This window comes from Myxocyprinus asiaticus, chromosome 43, assembly GCF_019703515.2.
Source record: "Myxocyprinus asiaticus isolate MX2 ecotype Aquarium Trade chromosome 43, UBuf_Myxa_2, whole genome shotgun sequence".
NCBI lineage: Eukaryota > Metazoa > Chordata > Actinopteri > Cypriniformes > Catostomidae > Myxocyprinus > Myxocyprinus asiaticus.
The window spans coordinates 28,643,762-28,669,792 of NC_059386.1; the positions used below are offsets into that span (position 1 = coordinate 28,643,762).

Genomic DNA, 26,031 nt, shown 5'->3' on the forward strand with positions numbered 1-26,031 from the left:
AGAATCTGTCTGGAGTCTGAGTGAGTTTGATTCATACATTGATAGTTTGTTCATCTTATTAATGATATGATGCAATGAGCACTGCTGCACTTCATATAAAACACTCTCCCCTGCAGAATGTTCATTTTTAGGGACAAGAAAACTGATTTCTTATCAAAGTAGAATTAAATCGTAGTTTTACTAGCACACTCATCTGTGATCATATTTTCAAAAGACATGGCCAGATGTGCAGTCCACCAATAACGTTAGAGCGACAGCAGTAGAAACACACACTGGTGACTTCACAGTACAGAGACTAGTGACATCAAGCAAGAAGGTTGCTGCATGTGTGTACTAGGGATGTGCGCTACGACTAATTTGACTGTCGTTTAAACGGAAGTTTTGTAACCGACTATTCGACTAGTCTAAACAGAAACCAACCTTCAGAAAACAGTAAAAAAAAATTTTTTTTACATTTATGCGACCCATTTCAAATACTTAATCTATTCCAAATCCAATACTAAATTCCACTGAAAAGGGGCATTTATCTGCGACATGCTCGCCTTGAATTATGATCATTGTACATTAAATATAGAACATGACACGCATTCACTGAATTAACATTAGCGAATATTTAATAGACGTTTTTATTGAAAACAATTGAATGAATAGTGCAGGATCAATGGAACAACCCTAAAAGCCTGTTCTAAACGGAGATCACCAAGTAAAAGTTACTTAACATATTAAAACAGAAAATAATTAACAGGTAGACTAAGCCAAATATGCCGAAAAGTTGCGCGTATTTCACAACGTGCCGTCGAGCGTTAACCATTGACCTAATGTGACAGCTGTTCGGTAAAGAACGTTAATCAATAACAGTAACGATGTAAAAAAAAATAATAATAATAAAAAATTAAAAAAAGTAGTTATAGGATAGAAAAATAGGCCTGTGATGTAGCCTGCAATAAACCTAATGTACTCTAAACATGAAGTGCACACAGAATAAAAGATAGTTTAACACGTTAAGCAGTCGGCACCTCGTTGAAAATAGCCTTCTTAATCAGTAGATTAAAAAAATGGCATACCTAGTCTAAAACAGATATTTTCTAGGCTACTTACTCAAAAGCATAAATTTTTTGATGAGTAAAATTAACACGTCGACGTGGTCCGGTGAAAGACGGGACTTGACTCACCTGATACGGCCATCCTGCGCTTGATAAAGCCTGCTCAGCAGAAAAATAACATCCAAGAATGCACAGATGTAAAGAAGACTCAAATGTGAAAACATCCTTAGGGACATTCAAACATTTGGAAAGCCGATTCCCGCACCACCGAAGTGATTTCATAACAACTATGCTGAGTTTACTTGTCTAGCGAGAGGACATTTTCCTGCACGTGCCGCGAGTGAGAGAGGGAATATATTACCTAGATTACGACTAATAATTCCAGTGTCGACTAGAAGCATCAGAACCGTTTATTTGAATAGTCGACTAGTCTCGCACATCCCTAGTGTGTACAGGGCTTCAGACTCTCTTTATAATGCTGTCCATTGGGGTGGTAGATGTATTAGTTTGTGGTCAGTGTTTGTAACCTTTAGGTTGCTGGTTCGATCTACACACGGATCAAGAAATCACCATTTTTTTCATCAATGCGCTCTAGGAACTCGTGGTGGCATAGTGAATCACCTCAATCCAGGTGGCGGAGGACAAATCTCAGTTGCCTCCACGTCTGAGACAGTCAATCCACGCATCTTATCACATGGCTTGATGAGCGCGTTACCGCGGAGACCTAGTGCGTGTTGAGGCTTCACGCTATTCTCTGCGGCATCCACGCACAAATCGCCACGCACCCCACCGAGAGCGAGAACCACATTATAGCAACCACGAGGAGGTTAACCCAACGTGACTCTACCCACCCTAGCATTCAGGCCAATTGGTTGCTTAGGAAGCCTAACTGGAGTCACTCAACATGCCCTGGATTCATCAAGAAATCACCATTGAGCAAGTCACTTAATCCCATGTTGCTTCAGGGTTAACTTATTGTTCCTGTTATAAGTTCATGGCGGTGTTATATGCCGTCTATTTTATTTATTTATTTATTTTATCTGAGAGTTGTGGAAGCAAATTAAACTCGCTCTGGTCATGTAGCAATACATAAAGATTCAAAATCGATTAAATTCGAACCTGCCTTTCAAATTGTTAATTTATTTACATTAAGACCATTAAAACAAGGCATCAGAGTGTACATTTGTGGCACATTGTTCGTACTTCAGTGATATTTCTGCTATCATTAATTAATATTCTCAGATTGCTTTATAAGCCCAGAAAGAGAGATTTTCAGCTTTAGAGTGCTGCTGGCTGAATAATCAAAAGCTCAGAGCCCATGATGTGCCAGAATATTGTTATTAATGAAGCGCAACAGCAGATGTCCATACAACTAAAACAGAGTTTGATTGGTGTTCATTAGCAAGCTGCTAATTTCCACACATATTGTAGTGCATCGACTAAATGCATATCTGCCGTAGACACCCACAACATTGCAATGCCTTAAAGAGATGCTTGATGCCTCTTGAACGCACTCTGAACATGTGTTGTTTTAAAAAGATCATAGGAAAGCTATTATTTCTCTAACTTTGATGTCAGAAAAACATTGCCTGATCCCTCTCTGTTTCTCACCTTTGCTCAAGTGAAAGTAAAAAATGTGTATGCTCTCAAAAGAAAATGAGCAGAAGAAGATAATCAGGCAACGGCGTGCTCCCAGATGGCTACTTCTGCTGTCTTGCCGTCCAACTGAAGAGCTTTTCTTTTCAGCCTCATTTTATTCATATCCTTTTACACTGATGGCACTATCATTAGAGGCAATCTACCTGAACAATAAAGGTAATTTTCCCTGCCTTTATTAGATAAGACCTTCCCGACTGAGCGCCTTGTGCAGCTGAGGGCTAATTGTCCGTGTCAGCATAAACAAAGCAGCTGTGTACATCCATTGTGCGTGTGAATGTCGGCTTTGTGCACTGCCTCTCTCAGTATCCTGTTATCGGCAGAATTAGGCAGATGGAACAGGAAGCTGCCATTGTGGTGTCCTGGCAATCTCCAACTCGTGGAATGTGTGTGGCAGGGTTCTATGAAGTCGGCATGGGAGGAGGGAACTCGTGTGTGCACCAACCCCCGCCCTACTCAGCCATTTAACAAATGGAGGAGCCTTTGTAGAGGTCGACTCTTGTTTCTTGTTAAAGATCTAATTAGAGTTTGCAGAAGAGGCAGCGGAAGCTTGTCTAATTAGCGAGGAGCACAAGACCCACTTTGAAATACAAGGACGACTGGCGATTAGAATGCATGTTGAAAAAATGGATAACGAAAAGAAAAGGGTGTCTCTGGCCTTTGTTTTGCTGGTGTGTGTTTGTTTCCTGCCTGTAAGTGGAGGGCAGAAAGTTTAACTCGAGCGTGAAAGTCATTTTAGTCCTGAACAATAGGATGGGATGCGGAAAGATGGAAAGAGAAAAATATAAGCAGATCTGCATTTTACAGAATTCCACAGATTTTCTGGCAAAATTTGCGTAAAAATTGCTAAAGTCTGCTTAAAACTGTGCCTGGTGGGCCTCTTTATCTGTTTAGGTGTTCACTGAATTATATGTGCGAAGCCCTACAATACTTCAGTTTAGATAGTGATGTAAATGGAATCATTTGAGCAGCACATTTCATCACATTTTCGTCAAGTCACTCAGTACAGTAAGGGGGCAGTATTGGAGTCGTGCCATTCCTCAAGCGCTTGAGTGTAATTTGACAGGCAGGCGTTTTACCCACAAACCATGAACGGTGAGGGAAAGTTGAAAAGCTGATGACAGAGAAACTACTTACAGCTTCAGATTACTCTTGGCAGCTGTTAAGGGTGTAATCAGCGCTGTGATGTTCGGCGAGGCTCCAGGCCGCTCCTACAAATCCCAGACCCCAATGAAAAGCAAACGTTCGGCAGGGGAGATGAAAGATGAAAAGCCCATGAGGCAGATCTTTGTTTTCTTTGATTGGATTGTCTGCTGTTTCTGAATGGGCAATGACGACTTTCAATGTTCTCTGGATATCAACCCTGCATGTCTGAAAATAAAGATCAGCTATAAATTTCAGCATAGCTGGAGCCTTAAAATGACATTCTCTGAGGCGTTCATAATCTGCCATCCTGGTGAAAGAGAGTGTTTGTGTGTGTTGATGTCCATCGTCCCTCACCAGTTCTGATGTTTATGGCCTGTAAACATCAATGATGTTATGTGTAAGAGAGAACCACATGCAATGTGACCAGATTGGAACATTTATTTGGTCATTCTAAATAACTGTTCTTCAACTGAGGCCATGTCTGACCCAATGTACTCTTGAAACTCAGATAAAGTGTTTCTTGGGACAGATACTTTCTGCCTGTAGATCAGAGGTGCCCAAACTAGGCCCGTGATGACCTTTGATTTGGCCCGCCTTGCCATAGATGACAAGAGGGGAAAAAGTAGAAGAAAAATATGCCATTTATGCAGCTTTTTGTTTTAACATTTTTTGTTTTATCTTTGTATTACAAAAACTATAGCTTATTTGAAAATGTTGGGGTGTGTGTAAACATCTGTGTGCATCATACTGTAATTCGTTTGTCAAACGTGAGGATATCTCGTTTACTTGCAACTGTCTGCCTAGCTGCAAGTTTTTTAATAACCATAAGATACATTGCCATATTTCGACAGGTTCTTAATCATAATCATATGTTGGAGTCAACGAAATGAATAGGCCTCTCAATTTTTTAATTTGCAGAAATGTGCTTCATAGCTTATATTTCCTTTCATAATGTAATGCATTCAGCCTTAATCCATCGCCTCTTAAGAAAAGAAGCAAAGGTATAATTCAAGTTTTTGATATCACAGCAGGAAAACAGTTTTAATGTCAAATAAAAGTAAGTAGGCTAAATGCATTAACCACGCAAAACATTTGACAGCATTGTTTAATTAAATAATCCTATTACATTTGGCAGTCCCAATAAATGGTAATACTGAGTGAAATCCAGGACAATGTGTAGCCTTGTAAATTGTGTTGTGTAAATCAGATGTTTATTGTAATTGTCATACTGCTATGTTGATTGGAACTGCACCCAAGACTTTCACCCACTGTTGCACTTGTGTATATGGTTGAGTGACAATAAAGGGATTAGATTTTTTGATTTTGATTTTAGCCTAGGTCTATGATAAGAAATATTTTTAATATCTTCTTTTTCACAAAACAAAACAATATCCTACTTGATAGTATTACATCATGCCATTGTATCTTCATCTCTCCAAAACTGCACAGAACTACCGTTTGTTCAATGTGAGGAGATGCGCTGTTCTTAAAGAGACAGTAACCATGTTTAAGTGACGCTTACATTTATTTGTTTAGCAGATATTTTATTCAAAGTGACTCACAAATGAGAAAGAGACACCACATACATAAAAATGATATTGAAATCAATTATGTGCAAGTATAGGACACTTGATTATTTTAATTTTAGAGTTCTGTGTGTTTTGCAGTATTAATATTTAATTTTAAAATAGTAAAGTCTGATATATGCAACATTTACTTTTGGCCCACTGCCCTCAAACAAGTTTGATTTTTGGCCCTTCATAGGAAAAAGTTTGGGCACCTCTGCTGTAGATCAGTCATTTTGTGGGTTCACTGAGTCTCACCTCACTACCTATCTGTTTGTTCTCTCATGGGATTCTATCAGGTTGTTGCTTGCATCATTGAGAGAAAGTCAGCTTGGTTTAGTAGGCTTTATTTTGGGCAACCACTAACATCCATGTACAGTGCATCCGGAAAGTATTCACAGCACTTCACTTTTTCCACATTTTGTTTTGTTACAGCCTTATTCCAAAATGGATTCAATTCATTATTTTCCTCAAAATTCTACAAATAATACCCCATAATGACAACATGAAAGATGTTGGTTTGAAATCTTTGCAAATTTATTAAATAAAAAAACAAAATAAAAATCACATGTACATAAGTATTCACAGCCTTTGCTCAATACTTTGTTGAAGCACCTTTGGCACCAATTACAGCCTCAAGTCTTTTTGAGTATGATGCTACAAGCTTGGCACACCTATTTTTGGGCAGTTTCTCCCATTCTTCTTTACAGGACCTCTCAAGCTCCATCAGGTTGGATGGGGAGCGTCGGTGCACAGCCATTTTCAGATCTCTCCAGAGATGTTCAATCGGGTTCAAGTCTGGGCTCTGGCTGGGCCACTCAAGGACATTCACAGAGTTGTCCCGTAGCCACTCCTTTGTTATCTTGGCTGTGTGCTTAGGGTCGTTGTCCTGTTGGAAGATGAACCTTCGCCCCAGTCTGAGGTCCAGAGCGCTCTGGAGCAGGTTTTCATCAAGGATATCACTGTACATTGCTGCATTCATCTTTCCCTCAATCCTGACTAGTCTCCCAGTTCCTGCCGCTGAAAAACATCCCCACAGCATGATGCTGCCACCACCATGCTTCACTGTAGGGATGGTATTGGCCAGGTGATGAGCGGTGCCTGGTTTCCTCCAGGCCATTGATTGCCATTCAGGCCAAAGAGTTCAATCTTTGTTTCTCATGGTCTGAGAGTCCTTCAGGTGCCTTTTGGCAAACTCCAGGCGGGCTGTCATGTGCCTTTTACTGAGGAGTGGCTTCCGTCTGACCACTCTACCATACAGGCCTGATTGGTGGAGTGCTGCAGAGATGGTTGTTCTTCTGGAAGGTTCTCCTCTCTCCACAGAGAAACGCTGGAGCTCTGTCAGAGTGACCATCGGGTTCTTGGTCACCTCCCTGACTAAGGCCCTTCTCCCCCGATCGCTCAGTTTCGCCGGGCGGCCAGCTCTAGGAAGAGTCCTGGTGGTTCCAAACTTCTTCCATTTACGGATGATGGAGGCCACTGTGCTCATTGGGACCTTCAATGCTGCAGAAATTTTTCTGTACCCTTCCCCAGATCTGTCTCGGAGGTCTACAGACAATTCCTTGGACTTCATGGCTTGGTTTGTGCTCTGACATGCACTGTTAACTGTGGGACCTTATATAGACAGGTGTGTGCCTTTCCAAATCATGTCCAATCAACTGAATTTACCACAGGTGGACTCCAATCAAGTTGTAGAAACATCTCAAGGATGATCAGTGGAAACAGGATGCACCTGAGCTCAATTTTGAGTGTCATGGCAAAGGCTGTGAATACTTATGTACATGTGTTTTTTTTTTTTTTTTTTTAAATTTTCAAAGATTTCAAACAAACTTCTTTCACGTTGTCATTATGGGGTATTGTTTGTAGAATTTTGAAGAAAATAATGAATTGAATCCATTTTGGAATAAGGCTGTAACATAACAAAAGGTGGAAAAAGTGAAACGTTGTGAATACTTTCCGGATGCACTGTATAAGCTGTTCAGTCCAGTCGTATGAGTGTTTGACTGTGTACGTGGGCATCATTCCCCCTCATTCTGAATTGTTGTCTCCTGTCACATAAACCAGCATCTCTCACCGCATCAGAGTCACTTCAATTTGGTATATCATATTAACACCTCTCCCTCAATGACAGCATCCCACCTCTACATATCTCCCAGGGTTCCCTGATTACGGATTTTATTCTGGGCCCGGTGACCAGAGGGGGGCTCCCTGCTCCTTTGCCGACTATGCCACCTTGGGGCCCCATACGGGTCAGATGCTACAAAGTGAGCACGTCACTTCTACCTGCAACTCACCTTCGCAGCACCACCCAAGCCCGGACCACTTTAAGAGCTCAGGTGTGTATGGTACATTTTGTCCTTTTCTGCTTCTAACACCTAGCGATCATGTCCCATTCGTTCATTGTGATGTTTTTGGAAATTATAAATTTTTCTTCTCAGTAATTCTCAAACATTACATTTTTTCCATCTCAACACAAAAATGTAAGAGTTTCCTAGTGTTTGGCCACATTGCATGCTGTACTTCCACCATCTTTCATTTGTTTTTCAAGGGAAAATTCCCTTCAATGTTTTTTTTTTTTTTTAAAGAAATCAGTCCACTTGTCTGAGATCACTAATTTCTACACTCCAAAAAACTCTATATACATATATATATATATATATATATATATATATATATATATATATATAAATCTGTTTGAGGAGCATGTTGTGATATCCTGATCATTTCTTAAGATTTTCATATAGAGAAAATTCAACTAATTTCAAATGCAGCAAGTTGGCTTTCACAAAATCATGTAAATATAAAATCATAATACCCAGTGCCATAAAAATAATTTTGTTGAATTTCAGCAATGCAGTGTGTTGGTAGTTGTTTGTTTAGAAAAGGGTGGCTTGCTCAGAATTGTGTCTAGTTTATTCATAATTTCTTGGATTTTTAAGACTTTTAAAGGGATGCTACACGTAGGGTCATTCCAAATTAAATTGAGCAATAAAATCCCTTTTCAAAGGACTCTTTTACATGGCCATTAATAAAGTATACATAAGATGATAAATTTTGTGCCACCTTTCAAAGTAAATATTCCAGATTAAGTTGCAGTGATGCACAGTTTTGTGTACCAAATGCGTTTTGTGCTTGAGCACTAAAAATTTACGTCAAACGTCTACCCGTAGTACACTGTGTGCACAATAATTAGGCAAATTGTATTCCTCAGGATTCATTTTATTGTTGAACAAACACAATGCTCTCAGTCAATCCAAAATGTTATTTAACCTCAAACCTGAAAGTAAGTTTTGTATTTCTCAGGGGAATATATAAGTGTGCACAATCATTAGGCAACTAAATTACAAAAATAATTTCCCCCAACTCTCCCAATATATATACGTATATATATATATATATGTATGTATGTATGTGTATATATATCGTCTATTGTGTATTCTATATGTACTTTTTCTTTTCAATATTTATCTATTTTTTTATTCAATTTTAATTATTTTTTAAAAGTCTTGTTGCTGCTTTTGTATTGTTGTGTACTGGAAGCTCCTGTCACCAAGACAAATTCCTTGTATGTGTAAGCAAACTTGGCAATAAAGCTCATTTTGATTCTGATTCTGATTCAAGTACTCTTCCCTCCAGAGTGAGCAGGAAATAGTGATACTTTCAAATGGAATTCAGCCAGAATTGTGTTAAGTGTAATATAGAGTTGACAGTCATTTTAGCATGTTCCTTTATTGATGTTGAGATGCTTTTTTGCCAGTAAACTGAGCCTTTATATAAGTAATCAGATGTAAAACTACCCTCCAGTCGCGGTTTGAATATGTGAAGCGTCTGATGTGCGTCAGGCCTCATTGTCTTGTCGTTTGTCCCTCTGGCCTGCACTCTCGCTGCCTGCTGAAAGAGTCAAAGTCATGTGTTGTGCCACTACATCTGTGGTAAGGTTCTAATCACTGTGGCAACAAGGCTCGAGGCAGGCCAGGTGTCGTGGATCTTTGAGATTCGGCTCCTTCTGTCCTACTTCTCTTGCCTCATTTCATTTGGCAGCCAACAAGGAAATGTCTAAATCGATTTACACCAAAGATCACATACTGTATATCAAGGTTTGGACCCTAGCCCAATTGTGCTGATTCCAGTTGAGAGCTCTGAACAAAGGCTATTTGCTCATGCATACAAACCAAACCAGTGTCTCTAGAATTTAATGAGAAAATTTCCTTGATGTTTTGAAATCAAAGTTCAATGTATTAAGAAAACTAAATGTTACTTTAAGAACTCAAAACTTTTGCAACTAACTTAAGACCAATGAATAAAATAACACATGACCACACAGGTCTACATTTACATTTCAGTGTTCCCCTATCCACAATAGGATACAAATTATCATTTCTAAACACCTTAAGCACTAGCAGTAAGAAAATTTTGAGCATCAAACATTGTGCTTTTCACCAGCTGCTGTGTATATCCTTTTGAAGAACCTCTACATAAGAAATGAGTAGCTGAAGTTTATTTCTCACAAGGTCCGTGATCATTTTAGTCCAACCTTTGTCCGACCGCGAGCAGCACATTTCAGTGCAGACTTGGACTTACATTATATTTGGAAAAAAATACTAAATTGTTTGGTATGATGCCTTTTACATCTTTAAATGGACATCTTTTCTTTAGCTGTTGTAGAAATAGGACCTATTGCAGTTTACTGCAATAGTCTGAAGTCTATCAGTCTGTGAGTTTATAAGATCAAGCATTGATTTGCCGAGAGTTTTGTTATTGGCTTTCCATTTTTCCAGTGGCAGTATTTTCTCTGTCTGATGGTTCTTGCTAGATTTTGAAAACTTTTACCAGGCGAACAAAATACATCTCTCAGTTTTATCTTTTGTGTTGGAGGCAGAAACTCATCTACTCCGGTACTGCAATATATGACCTTAATATTGCTTTCAGTATAGGTTTAGAGCATTTAGAGAGCTCTATTAAATACAGGCGGAACTTGAAATGAGGATTTGTCCAAATGTCTTCTGTATGCTTGTTGCTGTGGCTCAGCCGATGCATTGTGGGTCTTTCTGGGGTCGACATTCGCAGTATTGGTGTGTAGCTTTTTGTTTGTGTTATGTCTACATCTCTAAGGCATCTGTCCCTGCTTAGCAAAGACACTTTGTTATCCCACCGAAGGACGCAGAGGGTGACATCGATTTAAACCCAGCACTGGGAGCCAGAGCGGGACAGATGAGTCACCTGTGTCTTTAAAACATGCTGCGTAATCACAGGCCGGTGGGTTTAATTAGCATTGGTGCTGCTAAGCTACCAGCCAAAGCCAATAAATGTAAGTCATGTTTAGCTGTTAAAGCTAATAGCAGTAACGGTTTAGCCCCAGGGTTCAATTTGGAGCATAAATCCTTTTCCTCTCAGAGAGAGGGAGAACACGGCACTCACCTTAACAGAATCCAGCAATTATATGGAATAAGGATTACAATATAAATATAAAACACCTGTTAAAGCTTGGTAAACCATAACATTCAGATGACACAACTTAGTGAAAACCATAATTAATAGCAGAAATTAGCTACATTTTTATTTCTCACACACACACTCAAAAAGAGCATGTAAAATGCAGCACGGAGACTTCTTATTGAGTGACTCTGTGAAATATTTTTGTAAATCTGTTCATTTAAAAGTTATCCAAACAAACTGGTTTATCATAACGAATCAGACCAGTGTTAGTGTGTGTCAATCAGATAAATTCGATTTTAACTTGGTGTGGCCTTCATCACATGTCCTTTTTTGACTGTGAGCCTTCTACTATACAACCATCTCTGATTGTGAAGTGATTCTCTGTGAAGTGGTTTGGGTAAAACAAGACATACCTGACACAGGCTTGAAGTTGTGATGCATGCAATGTCATGACCAATCTGTCTATCCTCTCTCCACGGCAGGTTTGTACACCTGCAGTTGCTGATGTTCATTTGTTCGATGTCTTTCCTTGTTACTCCAGCTGTATACGAGAAGAATAAACAGTTACTAAGGAAGCAAGATGTTTACATGCATGTTCACACTCTTTCTAAATCTCTGCTCACAGTGTGCTTAGCACAGCAGGAGTGTCTGGATTTCTCCCTGCCCTGTCCTTCGATCAGACCTGTTTAATGCACAGCATGTAGGTGCATGCTTCTTTTGCATGCTTGTTGTGTGCATGTTTTATCTATATGCTGTCCACAGCATTAATGAGAGTATGATAGTTAACACACTGTTCATTCAATGCAGGCAATGTGTCCATTGTCATATTGTCTCTAGCAGAATCTGGACAGCAGCTGTCTGTGCAACCTCATTGGCCATGTTAGTAACTGAAAGTTGATTTATCAGAAATTTGGTGTGTGTGCCCTGTACAGGTGCTAACCCTCCTCGGCCTGGAGGTTTTCCCGGTGCCAACAGTCCTGGACCTGTGGCAGATCTGTACGGCCCCAGCAGTCAGGACACAGCTGTGGGAAATTACATCAGTGCTGCCAGCCCCCAGCCGGGCTCCGGGTTCAATCATAGCATCGCTGTGAGTAGCTCTTTCTCTCACTCCCTACTTCCCTCTTCTTAAGACTTAACAAGTTATATAAAGATCCAAAGAGTGCAGGGACAGTTTCCTATTTGTCGTGGATTGTCTGTTTTTTTGTCCATAATCAACTTTATTTATATTCAACCTCCAGCTGAGAAGTCTTATTCTGATTGGTTCTTAATCTGTTATGATTCACTTTTATGTAAACATTTGATTGTCAGCGCAGCAATGTAGAAATGGCGTTCTGAAAATGAATATCAAAGGAATTAGTTCCACTCCACATGTTCAAAAATACTCTCCCATCGATGAGTCACGAGCCTATGTTAGACTGACACTTCACTTGTCAGTGATGTTTTGTATGGGGAATAAAAGCATCACAAACATTTTAGAGGAAGCAAAAAACTCCACGGTTGAAAATGAGCAAATTGTCAAAATCAGATGTCCCTGTAACTAGCAGATGCTCTTGACACCATCTCCAAACAAAAGCCCTGCATTGCACAAAACGTGCTTTAATTGGCTTTTGGCGGGGAGCTCACGGATTCTGTCTGCAGATGTCATGGACGTCAGGTTGCTGCACGGTGTCAGCACGGATCTTAATTTGATGAAGAAAGCATTTATAATGAGGTGCCAAATTGAAATTAAATTATTCACCCAGTTCTCACAAATAAGACTCTTAACCAACTGAAGCGCAGATATTCACTGAAGGCAGGAATATTAACTGTTGGTTAGAAACTGAAGTGAGCAAAAACCTGATCTTTTATACTTCATTGCTGCCTCCTGGCATCTAAATAAAACAAGTCACTGCATGAATTCATAACTTTATTCACTGACATTAGCGTGTTTCTGAGTGAGTGCCATTTTGTGCTGTGTGTGTGTGTGTGTGTGTGTGTGTGTGTGTGTGTGTGTGTGTGTGTGTGTTTGTGACTGTGTAGCTCTTGATGTCTCAGTGCAGAACATTAACACAGGAAATGACGCAGAACTAAAATGCTCATCTCCATTTATTTTTCTGACACGTGTCACCAGTTAACATCCTACTGGAACCCCCTCTCTCGCGCACGCTCTCCCTCTCTCAAACTGACCTCGTAGTATCAACACACGTCTAAGATAAAATAAAGTTTTAACACCCACACTTTTTAAATAAGGAAACATGGAAGAAAAGCCTATATAAACTTAAGCAAGCCTTTCCTTCCTGTCCTCTAAAGCGCCGGGTGCAAGACTGACTTTGATTTATTCATATGGATTAGACAGATCCGCTCCTGCCATGCACACAATAGGCCGATGACAGGCCCGATAAGCGGCTGTGTTTTGCCGAAAAGCTTGTTGACAGTTTGCCGTTTTGCCCTCTAAATCAGCCGTATGGGTTCGTGAGTTCAAAAATGCAGTCATACAATGGGCAGGATATATTTATTCAAGACTGATCAACTTCACGGAAGAGGGATCAGCGCAAATACTTTTTCTTCTACTTCACTTTCCTTACTTTTGGAGCCCTTCAAGTTGCACTGGTCTGTTTGATGGCAGTTTTTGTTTAATTACTGATAGCATGAATGAAAATGTCTTTTTAAACAGTAGTAAACAGACTTCTAAAGATATCTATTCTGTCTGTGTAGTTTTTATGCACAAGGTTCATCTTAATGGTGTACAGATGTTTGGTCACATTTAGCTCAAAGGGCCAAATATTTCAGTTCCTATAAGAGATGTGGATTTACGAACCTCTGAATGATAACTGGAGGGTAAAGAGCACATATTCGTCATTCCTTGGATTTATGACTTATAACTAGATTTTGTAAAGAACTTCCTTCATGCTGGTCAAGGCTGGTTAGTGCTGGTCTGCTGTAACTGTTAAAGCCAGTTGACTTGCATTGTCTTTCTGGTGAACTTGGTTGACATGTAGTTTTGCTAATTAAAGGAAATGTTCACCCAAAAATGTTTAATTCTGTCATCATTTACTCACCCTCATGCTATTCCAGACGTATGTGTATGCCTTTCTTTCTTCTGCTGAACACAAAGATTTTTAGAAGAATATATCAGCTCTGTAGGTTCATACAATGCAAGTTAATGGTGACCAAAGCTCCAAAAGTCAAGTCATTTTTATTTGTATAGCGCTTTTCACAACACACATCATTTCAAAGCAGCTTTACAGAAAATTATGCTTTAACAGAAAAAGCTGTAATATAGTAATGCCTTCGAGTCATAATAGTGTGGTTTTTTTAAAAAAAAAGACATGATTGTAAATTGCGCCTTAAAATAAATAATAAAAAATTATTATATTTATTTTTAGACCCCCAGTGAGCAAGCTTAAGGCAACTGTGGCAAGGATCACAAAACTCCATAAGATGTTGGTTAATGCAGAAAAATAACCTTGGGGGGGAAACCAGGCTCACTGTGGGGGCCAATTCACCTCTGGCTAAACAGCATGAATATAATGCCAATATTAGTTATTTATGTGTAGTACAAGTCAAGATTTAAAATTAGTAAACTAAGTAAGTTTTAGGGGCCAGTGTTTAAACAAAATCTTTTGTATTAACTGATTAATGACTTAAGTCTTAGAATTTACATTCTTAATTAACTGCGGAAGTGCAAACAGATGCATTGTCTATTGTTATTTGGCTGATGAAAGCTGCAATTAATTTATTATCTATGTATTCCATTTTAAGAGTGTAGTCCATCCTTTGACCAAGGTGATGCAGGCAGAGGTCAGTAAGGCGCACTGTAGTTCGACTGTAATCTTGTGGCAGAGTTAAGTCCAAGTTTCAGGCAGTGTCCAGTGAAGTATCCCATGTCTGACGGTTCCAAAAGCTCCAAAAAGGAGATAAAGTCAGCATAAACGTAATCCAGAAAACTCGTAGTGGTTTAATCCATGTCTTCTGAAGCGATACAGTGGTTTTTTGGGGTGAGAACAAACCAAAATATAACAAATTTTTCACTTTACATCTTGTTATTGTAGTCTTTAGGCAGTGAAAGTGCATAGAAAGTGAAATCGAGCCTGAAATCATGATTGCCAAGGCGACTGCTGTCAGGATGTACAGTGAAAAAGGAGTTATACTGTATTTTGGTCTGTTCTCACACAAAACCAACTTGATCACTTCAAAAGACAAAACCTCTGGAGTACCTTTATGCTGACTTTATCGTCTTTTTGGAGCTTTTGGAGTTCTGGTCACCATTCACTTGCATTTTATTGACAAGAAAAAAGTCATACACATCTGAGATGGCATTAGGGTGAGTAAATGATGAGAGAATTTTACATTTTTGGTGAACTAACCCTTTAAGCAGCCTGCCGAGGACTAGTCTCATGTGGACTTTTGACTATCAGCATAAAGTCTGGTGTACTTCGCAGCTTATTCTGGCCAAGAACCGCCCACTTAGATGGGAAGCAACAATCATTTAAAGTGAATAATCACAATTGGTTTAATTTTTATGAGATGTTTAGGGGTGGGAAAATCTGAAAACATTGATACTATAATAAGAGATTGGAGTAAAAAAAAAAAAAAAAGTATTTAAATAATAGCACAGCAGTCTCTGATTAGAATGTCTGTCCGTCTAAAAATAATAATTACTGATTGTCACAATAATAACTCAGAAAATAAAGAATACAGTTGTTCATAGTATGCCACCAATCTGGCAAACTTCTGTGATTCATTTACTGTCAAAACTGTTTTCAAACTAGTAGAAACTAGGTCTGCTATCCGGCCGGATTCGGGTCAGTTTTTCCAAGTATGACTTGAGGTACAGGTTGGGTTTATGTTTGTAATTAATGAAAAACGACGGGTGAAAACAGACAAATTAGGGGCTGTTCACACTGAACATGTTTTTGCATGTGTCTGAGCTGTTTTTCAATTGTTCAGTGTAAACACGCATTGGATGGATGTCTTTGACCGTTGCGCCTGGCTATTTTTCAGCACCTCGAGCTGGACTACTTCAGATTGGAACTGGTAATTTTAGCAAGCTCTTGCCATTTTTGTGTGCAGTATGCGTCAGATGGGTGTTCCGTGGGCATGCCGTCTGTGCTGAGACTAGCTGGTAACAAACCGGCATCCAAAACACAATATACTGTCACCAGCTATCGTTGCCTTTCAACAGGGAAAAGCTATCATAATCTCTCCCCATGATGTCAGTCAGATCACAGATTTCATTGGCAGTTTTTTCAATATCTTTTGTTTTTTAGACAACAGAGTGGCTCCAAAATGAATTTTGTGATTCACAATGTTCTCTTTCAAAGTAGAGTTCTCGTTTTGTAAACAAGAATAAAGGACCTCGGTATGTACGTAAAAGAGAAAAGTCTGAATCATGCTGCTTGAATGATTCTGTTGATCAAATGAACACTGGCTTATACACATTATCTCTATGTTTTCAGGGTCCTTTGATCGCCACAGCATTTACAAATGGATACCACTGAACGCTAACCGGAGGTGCAGCACCATCTCATTGGAGGTATTGTGTTTTTTTTATTTTGTATGTATTTAAAGACTATATTCACTCTGAATCCCTTCTGAAAATGTTTTTCCATCTGTCATTCACACTGTTACTGTCATGCTCTCATTCAGCTGAATGGTAAAACATTTTATTTGTTTGCAGCATTCAGTATAATATTAAGTTGCAGTTTGTTGTATTAGTCTCATTCCAAACCCGCATGGACTTACGTTCTTCTGTTGAACACAAAAGGAAATGTTCTACAGAATATCTAGGACACTCTTTTCCATTCAACAAAATCATATAGTGACCAGGAGCTGTCAAGCTCCAAAAAAGACAAAACAAGCACTAAAAAAAATATATATATATATATATATATATATACTTGTGCGCTATATTCCAAGTCTTATGAAGGCACACTTTGTGTGTTAAACAGACTGAAATACATCAAATTTACGCTATATTTTCCACAGAAAATCTTGCACTTTGCCGTAGCTTTTAAAAATAATTTGCACTTTCACATATTTCAATGGGGCACATCATGAACATTCTAAGAAATCTTTGGCAACACTTACGTCAAACCTGGTGTGAGAAGACTTCATGCGGCAAGTGTGAATATTTGAAAATTGGATAAAATGTTTGGAAAATGTTTCTGAAACTGTGATGCCAGAATTTACATTTTTAGGCAAACTATTCCTTTAAGAGCATACAGTCAGCTGGAACCAAAGACTTACAATAATGCCATAAACAGACCTGCTGATAATCAACTGAAACATCAGCTGTTCTTGTCTGAATATACATTGTAACTGCATGCGTTAATGTTATGATTTCTGCCATTTTGCCTCTCAATCTGAATACAGACCCATCTGTGCTGGTAGTGCACTTTATCTGGGGGTTTTGTAGAGCATCTAAAAAATGTACTGAGATTCTACAGGAATTGTAAATGTAGCTGATGTTAAATGATGCAGAAGTGTGTTTTGGCTTCTGTTCTCTAAAAATCTTTATCTCCACTCTGTTTGCCAGAGTTCGTCAGGAGGCCTTGGGAAAATAACCGGAGTCTCCGATTGGTTCGTGTACAGTTGATGTCAAGACTTAAAGCACTACAGGTTCTGACTGGTGAAAAAAGACAAAGGGGTGGAACCAAATAAAGAGAAGAAAATGTCAAAATATAATCTCAGAAAACATCAGACTGCTGTAACCGTAATCCCACCCTCATTTCACTAAAGGACTCCTCCCCATTTCTCATTCTATTTTCTTTCTGTACGCTTTTTAAAATTACTTTGGCTTTTAGTTGAGAAACGCGCATAGACGAGTGAAGCAATTCTATTGTTCAGTTGTGATTATTTTATTATTCTTTTATGAGTCAAAAGTTTTTGGGGGGGAGTTTTTAGTTCAAAAGTCTTGTTGGATTCACTTTTGGTGCCAATTGATGTGAGAAGCATATTTAACATTGACACAGGAAAGATGCCGCTCTGAAAGAAGACACCATGCCATTCATCCATTTCAAAAAGAAAATGACTGTATCTTAGTAGCTGTTTTTAATTCTTGTGAAGTCTCATTGTTGATCATAATGACCTATTTTTGGGCAATACAGAGGGAGAGGACTCCAATATTTTTATGGTCCTTTATATATATATATATATATATATATATATATATATATATATATACACACACACACATATACATATCTGTGTGTCGTTGTTGTTGTCGTTTAGAAAAAAGTATACTGTAATATTGTTTTTTTGTTTGTTTTTTATTAAAATGTGGTTTTAAATAGAAGAGAAAGAAATGTACCTGTAAATATATTTCACTGCATATAACCAGTTCAAACATATTTTTCTGATGGTGTGTCATAAAAAACTGTTTCAGGGTGCAAATAATCAAAGAAAATGCCAGTATAAACACAACTCTGGTAACACATGATCTATCAATTACTCTAAACACACAAGCTGGTGTAATACCAGCATATTCACACACGTGATTACAGGACCCCAATCACAGTGGGCTTCAGATCGAGTCAAATTTTGTATTGTTTGCTGTGGAGTTTTAAAAAGAACACTGTGTGTAGTGATCAACGAAAGGACTTGACTTTAATTTTTTTGTGTTCCGCACATTCGGACACTTTTTTATACTCCTGTGAACAAAAAAAAACAAAACAAAAAAAAGGAAACCTACTATGTTGTCTGTTGTTGTTAATGTTGTCTTTTAGAGGAAGTTCCTCTTGATTTTGGAACCTGACGTGGACTGTGCGTGAATGGAGCGGGTTATTTCTCTTCTGAGTGAAGGAAGCAACCATTTTTATGAATCATACCTCAGTCCTGTGAGATTTAATTTATTCAGAGAGCAACAGACAAATGTGCAGATAAGTGTACAAAGGAAGCTTTGCAGTGTGTACGTAATAACGAAGGTTTTCTCTTTGCACATGCTAGCTGTCATGAGTGACCTTACAGAGAGCTGATGTATGAAAAATTGTTCAGTGAATGTTGATTTTTATTTTTCTGCCACTGGCGTCCGGAATGCAGGTCGAGAAAAGCCAAACAAAAAGCAATCTATTACTTGGTGTGCTCAGATTTCATTTCACGGATATAGCCAACCTTTTATCTGGAATATTGACGTATTTTAATATATAGCCAGTTGAAGACACTGAAAAATGTTGACCCAAAACCTGCCGCTGATGTTCTGATTTCTTGTCCGTATAAAAGCTGGTTTAGGTCAAACACATATAAAAATGAAGATTTTTTTTTAATGTTAATGATCTAATATGTATATTCTGATGTAAATGTGTCTTTGTTTCCAGCTGCCTATGTAAACTGTTTTGTTTCATGAATTCTGTTTGATTTGGTGTAGTCTGGTAGTCAGGTATACAGATCCAGTCAAGTTATAATATTTGAACAAATGAAAGGAACGTAAGGACTGAAGAAAACTATTGTAATGTTCAAATGTAAACAAAAATGAAATACAAAACATTAAAAATGTTCACTGATTTCACCCAGTAATTGTATTTTTGTTTGTGTGTGTGTTTCTTAATATTATGAATTAATTCCTCAATTTAAGTGTTCACACATTTCCTCCCCATGCACTCTTTTCTTTAAATATAGTTCAGTAAGAAAGTGTTATCCTTTAAACCTGTTAAAGAGACTCAACTCTTTTTCACTTGATCTTTTTAGTCTACTCTCAATGTATAAGTGCAGCAGAAATCCTGGTATCATTTAGCAATGGTTCAAAAGAATAGTCCCTGAAGAACAGCATCTTATTTTTACCCAAATTACCATCATCTTTGAGCTTATGTGAAGTCCTGTGCCATGTATCGCAAAGAAAGCTAAAATTATGAAGAATTTAAACACATTTACACAGCGTAAGAGGGTGTTGTAAAATATGATCGATGAAAACACTTTTACACAGTATGAACAGGACCGTAACAACCCGATCTCATGAAAAATCGTACATAATTTACGAGTTGGCTTTTTCGTATGGTCTCGCATGATGTTGTTCGCATAAACTCGTACGACTTCACGTGCAAATTCCCGGATGTCTAATGTTTAAGTAAGCACGAGTTTCGCTCACGAGGTTTTAAGGACATACTTATTAATATTATGCTGTTACCCAAACCCCTTATTTAAACCTAACCGATCAGTAGAGTGTGTAAACATGATAGGAAGCTGTTGTGTGTGACAGAAGCCAGTAATTGTCACGTATTAGGGAAACGATGTCCAGCGACATCATTGGCTGTAGTTAAAGTCATAGGAATTAAAATGAGTGCAGTCGCACAATATTATACGAATTAGCCAAATTTAGAAAAGTCGAATCCTGACGATTTCGCCGTGAGAGTGTGTTGGCCGTAACCACCATAGACACTGAGGGGGACATGTGTCTTAATACACTGTTAAGTGTCATATTGCTTTTAGAAAATTGCTACACATAATAAAAATATTAAGGACACACATTTTCATTAAAACGTTAAGTAAACCCATTAAATGCCATGCCATGTAAACTATAAGAGAACATGTTTTCTATGAGTGCTGCATAGTGATATGCAGGTGAACACGTTTTGTTAAAGATGTTATGTCGTGGCACGGCCAGAATGCTGTATTGACCAATCAGTATTAAGAACCCAACTATTCATTTAATTAATAAGATGTTATGATTCACAGTCAATGTGAATTTATTAGTAAGTGTTCAGACTCTGGCTTGAGCTCTGCACCTGACCTGTTTGGTCTTTCCTGTCTCATTTGTTTTTCTTTTCTTTTTTATAAGGAACCCCAGCCACAAAAAGCATCCCCCAGTTTTATTTAATATTCATATGTAATATAACATTCAGGACATATTACAATACAATTTTCATTAATAATTACAGTGCTCACATAATAGAGAGTAAAAATGGACTGAGAAAGACACAAGAAAACTTTTTTGAGTCCCATCACTGGAGATTCTCTCAAAGGAAACAAACGGACGTCACAAAGGTGACAACAACCCTGAGCATCAACAAATTTCCAACTTTCATTTTCATTAACTGTTAAATAGGCAGTCAACTGCAATGGAGGCAGAACACGGCCAATAATAAAAAAATAAAAAAACATCTCTATCAAACAATGCATGCAAACAAGTAATCCTGTCACCTTTTTTTTTTTTTTTTTTTTTGTCATTAACAATTTTTATTGACTCCATACTCAAATTAACACAAACAGCACATGAAAACACGGAATCAACTTTTATCAGTAATATTTATCAATTCTGGGGCAGAATAAAATCTGACTGCTCAAGACCTTACAGATAAAATTCTGAACCCTCGACCAAAACTCTTGAATCTTAGTACAGAACCAAAAAACCTCCAACTGGTATCACCAGCAAGTAGGTGTGTCTTTAAGGCCAAGACTATACAATCTAGAGAGAGTCCAATAAAAACGATGCAGAATCTTAAATTGAATGAGGTGCACCCTTGCATCCCTAGACATAGACTTTAAATTTTTTTTAAATCCTACACCATTCTCCATCTTCCAGTACTAAATTCAAGTCTCTCTCCCTTAACTTCTTAAGAAATGTTAAAACCCCATCCCCTAGACTCTGAATTAGCCAGGAATAGTACGCTGAAACTTCATGACCTTTTCTAAAAGCAGCAAGCACCATCTCAAGAGTGTCTGCAGCTTTAGGGGGCTGCGTACTACACCCAAAGGTGGTTCAAAGTAGATGGCGCAGCTGTAAGTACCTGAAGAATTGAGATCTGGAAATCCCAAACTGCTGTATAATATTTTCAAAGGATCTCAACGCTCCATTTTCATACAGGTCACCCAGCGTAGCAACTCCCCTCTCAATCCATTCAGTCCAGCAGAAAGGGAACTTATTAATGCATAATTTAGGGTTTAACCAAATACTTGTGGCAACGTTCAGGTAAATGTCCGAACTGAACACGTGGGAAACTTTTGTCTACACTAAATGCATGTGTGAGATAACGGGATGTGTCTTTACTTCGAGCAGCTTGGTAGAAAGACTTTGCAATGGCAAGATAGGGGCAAGGACCTCCTGTTCAATAAAGAGCCAGGGAGGGGCTCTCTCAGGTTGAAGCGACCAATGTGCCAGATGTCTGATAACAAAAGCATAATAGTAAAACAAAATCTCGGGGAGACCTAACCCATCTATGTCAATTGGCCCGTGTAACTTATTAAAATGCATCCGAAGACGTTTACCATTCCAGATAAAGGATTTAGCTATACTATCAAATTTTTTAAAATAAAAGAGGGGAACTTCAGTGGGGAGAGACTGTAGTAGGTAGTTGAATTTTGGAATACAATTAATTTTTATAACATAAACCTTCCCAGTCATAGATAAATGTAGAGAAGCCCACCTGTCCACATCGCTCAAAAACCTTTTTATTAAAAGGTCAAAATTAACTCTAAATCACACAAATTTGCTGGGAATAAAATACCCAAATACTTAATGCCCTGTTTGGGCCACTGGAAGGCGCCCCGCTGAAAAGCCGTTACCGGGCAGTACGCTGTCAGAGCCAAAGCTTTGGATTTAGACCAATTAACTCGGTATCCCGAGAACTTAGAAAAGGAATTAATAATTCTGTGGAGGCAAGGATCTAGTAGGGTCGGAGATGAATAATAAAATATCATCTGCGTGAAGCAAAAGCTTATGCACCATACCTCCCGTCACCACCCCTGGAAAATCATCCTCCTTTCTTATCACGGCTGCTAATGGTTCCAGGGCAAGACAGAACAATAATTGGGAAAGAGGGCAACCCTGCCGGGTGCCCCTATCCAGAGTAAAATAATATTAAATTAATCCATTCGTTTGTACCGCCACTACTGGGTGTCTATAAAGTAACTTAATCCAACCAATAAAAGTATTCCCAAACCTGTACATTTCCAAAATCTTAAAAAGATAATCCCATTCTACCATATCAATCGCCTTTTCGGCTTCAACTGAGATGGCAGCGACCGGTCTCTAATCATTCGCCACTGACCACATGATATTGATGAAATGCCTAATGTTATCAGAAGAGCTACAGCCCCGAATAAACCCCACCTGATATATGTATAAGAGATGTCATAACGTTACTTAATCGGTTAGCCAAAATTTTTGACAATATTTTAACATCTAGCTGGATCAGGGAAATTGGATGGTAACACTTATTAACTAACACTCGCTTGGATCTTTGTCCTTTTTAAGAATCAAACTTATCCGGGCTTGCATCATGGTTGGTGGAAGCTTTCCATTCTTTAATGATTCTGTATTAACTTCTAGCAAAACTGGAGCCAGTTCTGTAGCATAAGATCTAAAAAATTAAACGGCAAAGCCATCTGGCCACAGAGCTTTGCCTGTAGGCAAGGCCTTAATTACCATGCCAAGCTCCTCCAAGGTTATCTCAGAATCAAGAGAATTTTTTTGCTCAGCAGTCAGTTTAGGAAGTTCTAATGGTTCCACAAAGTTTGTAATATCTTCATCAGTAGACGAAGACATGGAACTATAGAGATCAAGATAGAATTCTTTAAAAGCATTATTAATATCAATGGCCGAGGTAAATATTTCACCACCAGCAGATTTCACTGAGGGAATGGTAGAAAAAGACTCTCTCTGTTTTATATATCTAGCCAGAAGTTTCCCTGCCTTATCCCCTGACTCAAAGTATGACTGTCTTGCCCTGAATTGCCAAAATTCCACCTTCCATGACAAAATAGTGTTATATCTGTATTTCAATCGGGTCAATTCTCTGAGGCCATCAGATAACAGTCGGTGCTTCAGCTCTGTCTCGGCACTTTTAATATTCCCTTCCAACTCCACGAGTTCTCGTGCTTTGGGTTTTTTGGTGAATGAGGCATACTGTATGATCCGGCCCCTAAGAACCGCTTTAAGTGCCTCCCAAGCAACACCCACAGTGGATACTGAGGACCAGTTGGTCTCCATATAAACATTGATTTCAGCCTTTAACATTTGTTGGAATTCAGGATTTTGCAAAAGGGATACATTAAAGTGCCAACTATTTGATTTCTCTTTCCATATGTGGCAACATCTCTAAACTCACCAGGGCGTGATCTGAGACTAAAATGTTTCCAATTGAGAAATTAAATGAGGGATATATATAAAATCTATTCTAGAATAAATCTTATGGACTGATGAAAAAATGTATAGTCCCTACAAGATGGGTTCAAAAGTCTCCAAATATCTGTAAGACCAAGATTTTTTATACATCCTGTGAAGCATCAATGTTGCTCTAGGGGGCTTGCACACTTTTGCTTCACTATGATCAAGGACTTAGTCCATCAAAAGATTAAAGTCTCCTCCCATCCAGATCTTCCAACATCCCTTCCAGATCTATAAAAAAGCCCTGTTCATCAGCGTTAGGTGCGTAAATATTAGCCAAAATAAGACTTTGCCCCTGAGTTTCAGATAAAACAATAATAACTCTTCCTAATTTTTCTTTAATTTTTCTTCCCCTGCGGGGAAAGATGCGTTTCCTGAAGAAACACTATATCATATTTCTTACGCTTAAGAAGAGAAATAACCTTTCTTCTTTTTATGGGGTTCCCCAACCCATTCACATTCCACGTGGAAAGAGACAATCCGTTCATATTAACATTTGACATTTTGACATTTGAGAAAACTAGATTGTGTGTCAAAAATAAAATTATAAAGACCACATTCCAACAATGCAACAATCAAACCCTGAACTTCCCCCAGAACCAAACAAACAGAAAAAAGAAAAACATGCGCATTAACCCTGCGCACGACAGCGCCAACTGGCATCTATCCCTCTAAACTCAAACAGTCCATGTACGCCTACGAGAGCCCCCGTGACAACTTTGCTGTCAGATTGCTCAAGTCCGGTGTTTCTATACAAGTTTTGTGAGACAGAGTTACACAACAACAGATAATCTATAAAACAAACTCCAGCCAATAGGTGGAATAAACAAAAAGAACGTGTAGATTCAACTACATAACTGTCCCTAGGTGTGTTATTCCACAAAACAAACTCCAGCCGCTAGGCAGAACCAGCACAAAAAAACAAAAAACAAAAGGGGCACTCAGTTTCCTCGGACATTCAAATGAATGTTCAGTGAGCCGGCCCATCTGGCTGCTACATGAGTGCAACAATGACCTAATCATTCCAATGTCTTGCAAGAAATACTGCACAAAACAAACTCCAGCCAATAGGAGGCATAAGCACAAAGAACATGCAGATTCATCCACTCAACAGTCCCGAAGGAGTGTTATTCCACAAAACAAACTTCAGTCACTAGGCAGAACCAGCACAAAAAGAAACTAAAAAGGCGCTCAGTTCCTCGAACAGTCAAGTGAATGTTCAGTGAGTTGGTCCATTCGGCTACAACGTGAGAACCACAAAATAACTTACTCAGTCCATTGCTGTGGGCATGTAAATTTTCTGCGGCCATCCTTAGCATCTATTCTCAATTTGGCTGGGAACATCAGTGCAAAAGTGACATTCCATTGATGTAAGAGTTTCTTGCATTCCTTGAATTGATCACGTTTCTCTCGTTTTATTCGCAAAGTCTGGGAACAAGAAATGCTGTGGTTCTTCCAAAAAAGCCTTCCTTACTCCTCGCCTCGCGTAACACAAGATCTTTATCGGATGATCTCAGAAATTTGGCCAGAATTGATAGGGGCCTGTCTCCCTCAGTGGATCGCCGAGCTGGAACCCTGTGAGCACGCTCGATTTCCAGCTTATGGCCTGTTATGTCTAGCAGATTTGGAAAAAGCCCGTCCAGGAATTTCACCATATCCTGACCCTCTTCAGCTTCAGGAATTCCGACGATTCGGACGTTATTCTGCCGGTTGCGGTTTTCCAAGTCCTCCAGCTTCTCCCAGACACGCTCCAAATCCACCTTGGTCGCTAGCGGATTAGCAGCTAGTTCCCTCTCCAATGACTCCAGATAATCTATAACTTTCTCGACATCCCCCACTCTTGTGACCACCTCAATGAATTTCGTCTCCATGGCAGTGATCGATCGACGTATCACAGCAAGATCCTCTAAGTCAGCAAGGACCTTCGTCAGCATTGCTGACATGTTCAACAATTCTCGCCGAATTTCCTTCACTTCTCCAGCCAAATCGGCTCCCGGGCTTGAGGCCTCAGGGGCGTCAGCTTGAGCACGTAAGTATCTTTTAATGTCTCCAGAGCCCAAGGATTTTGAATTCTTTGACATATTGTCTTCCTAGAACAGTTAAGGAA

General features: G+C 38.9%; 1 protein-coding gene across 3 annotated transcripts in view; it reads left to right on the top strand.

Moving 5' to 3' along the window:
* The window catches only part of LOC127434038 (RNA-binding protein Musashi homolog 2-like), a 267,544-nt gene extending 248,472 nt beyond the window's left edge, over nucleotides 1–19,072 (top strand). For all 3 annotated transcript variants that reach the window (XM_051686472.1, XM_051686474.1, XM_051686473.1), the window contains 4 exons: nucleotides 7,567–7,746; nucleotides 11,779–11,933; nucleotides 16,285–16,361; nucleotides 17,364–19,072. In XM_051686472.1, coding sequence (XP_051542432.1) covers nucleotides 7,567–7,746; nucleotides 11,779–11,933; nucleotides 16,285–16,326 — 377 coding nt within the window. In that variant the 3' untranslated portion in view covers nucleotides 16,327–16,361; nucleotides 17,364–19,072. The remainder of the gene's footprint in view (nucleotides 1–7,566; nucleotides 7,747–11,778; nucleotides 11,934–16,284; nucleotides 16,362–17,363) is intronic.
* The last annotated feature ends 6,959 nt before the right edge of the window (nucleotides 19,073–26,031 follow it).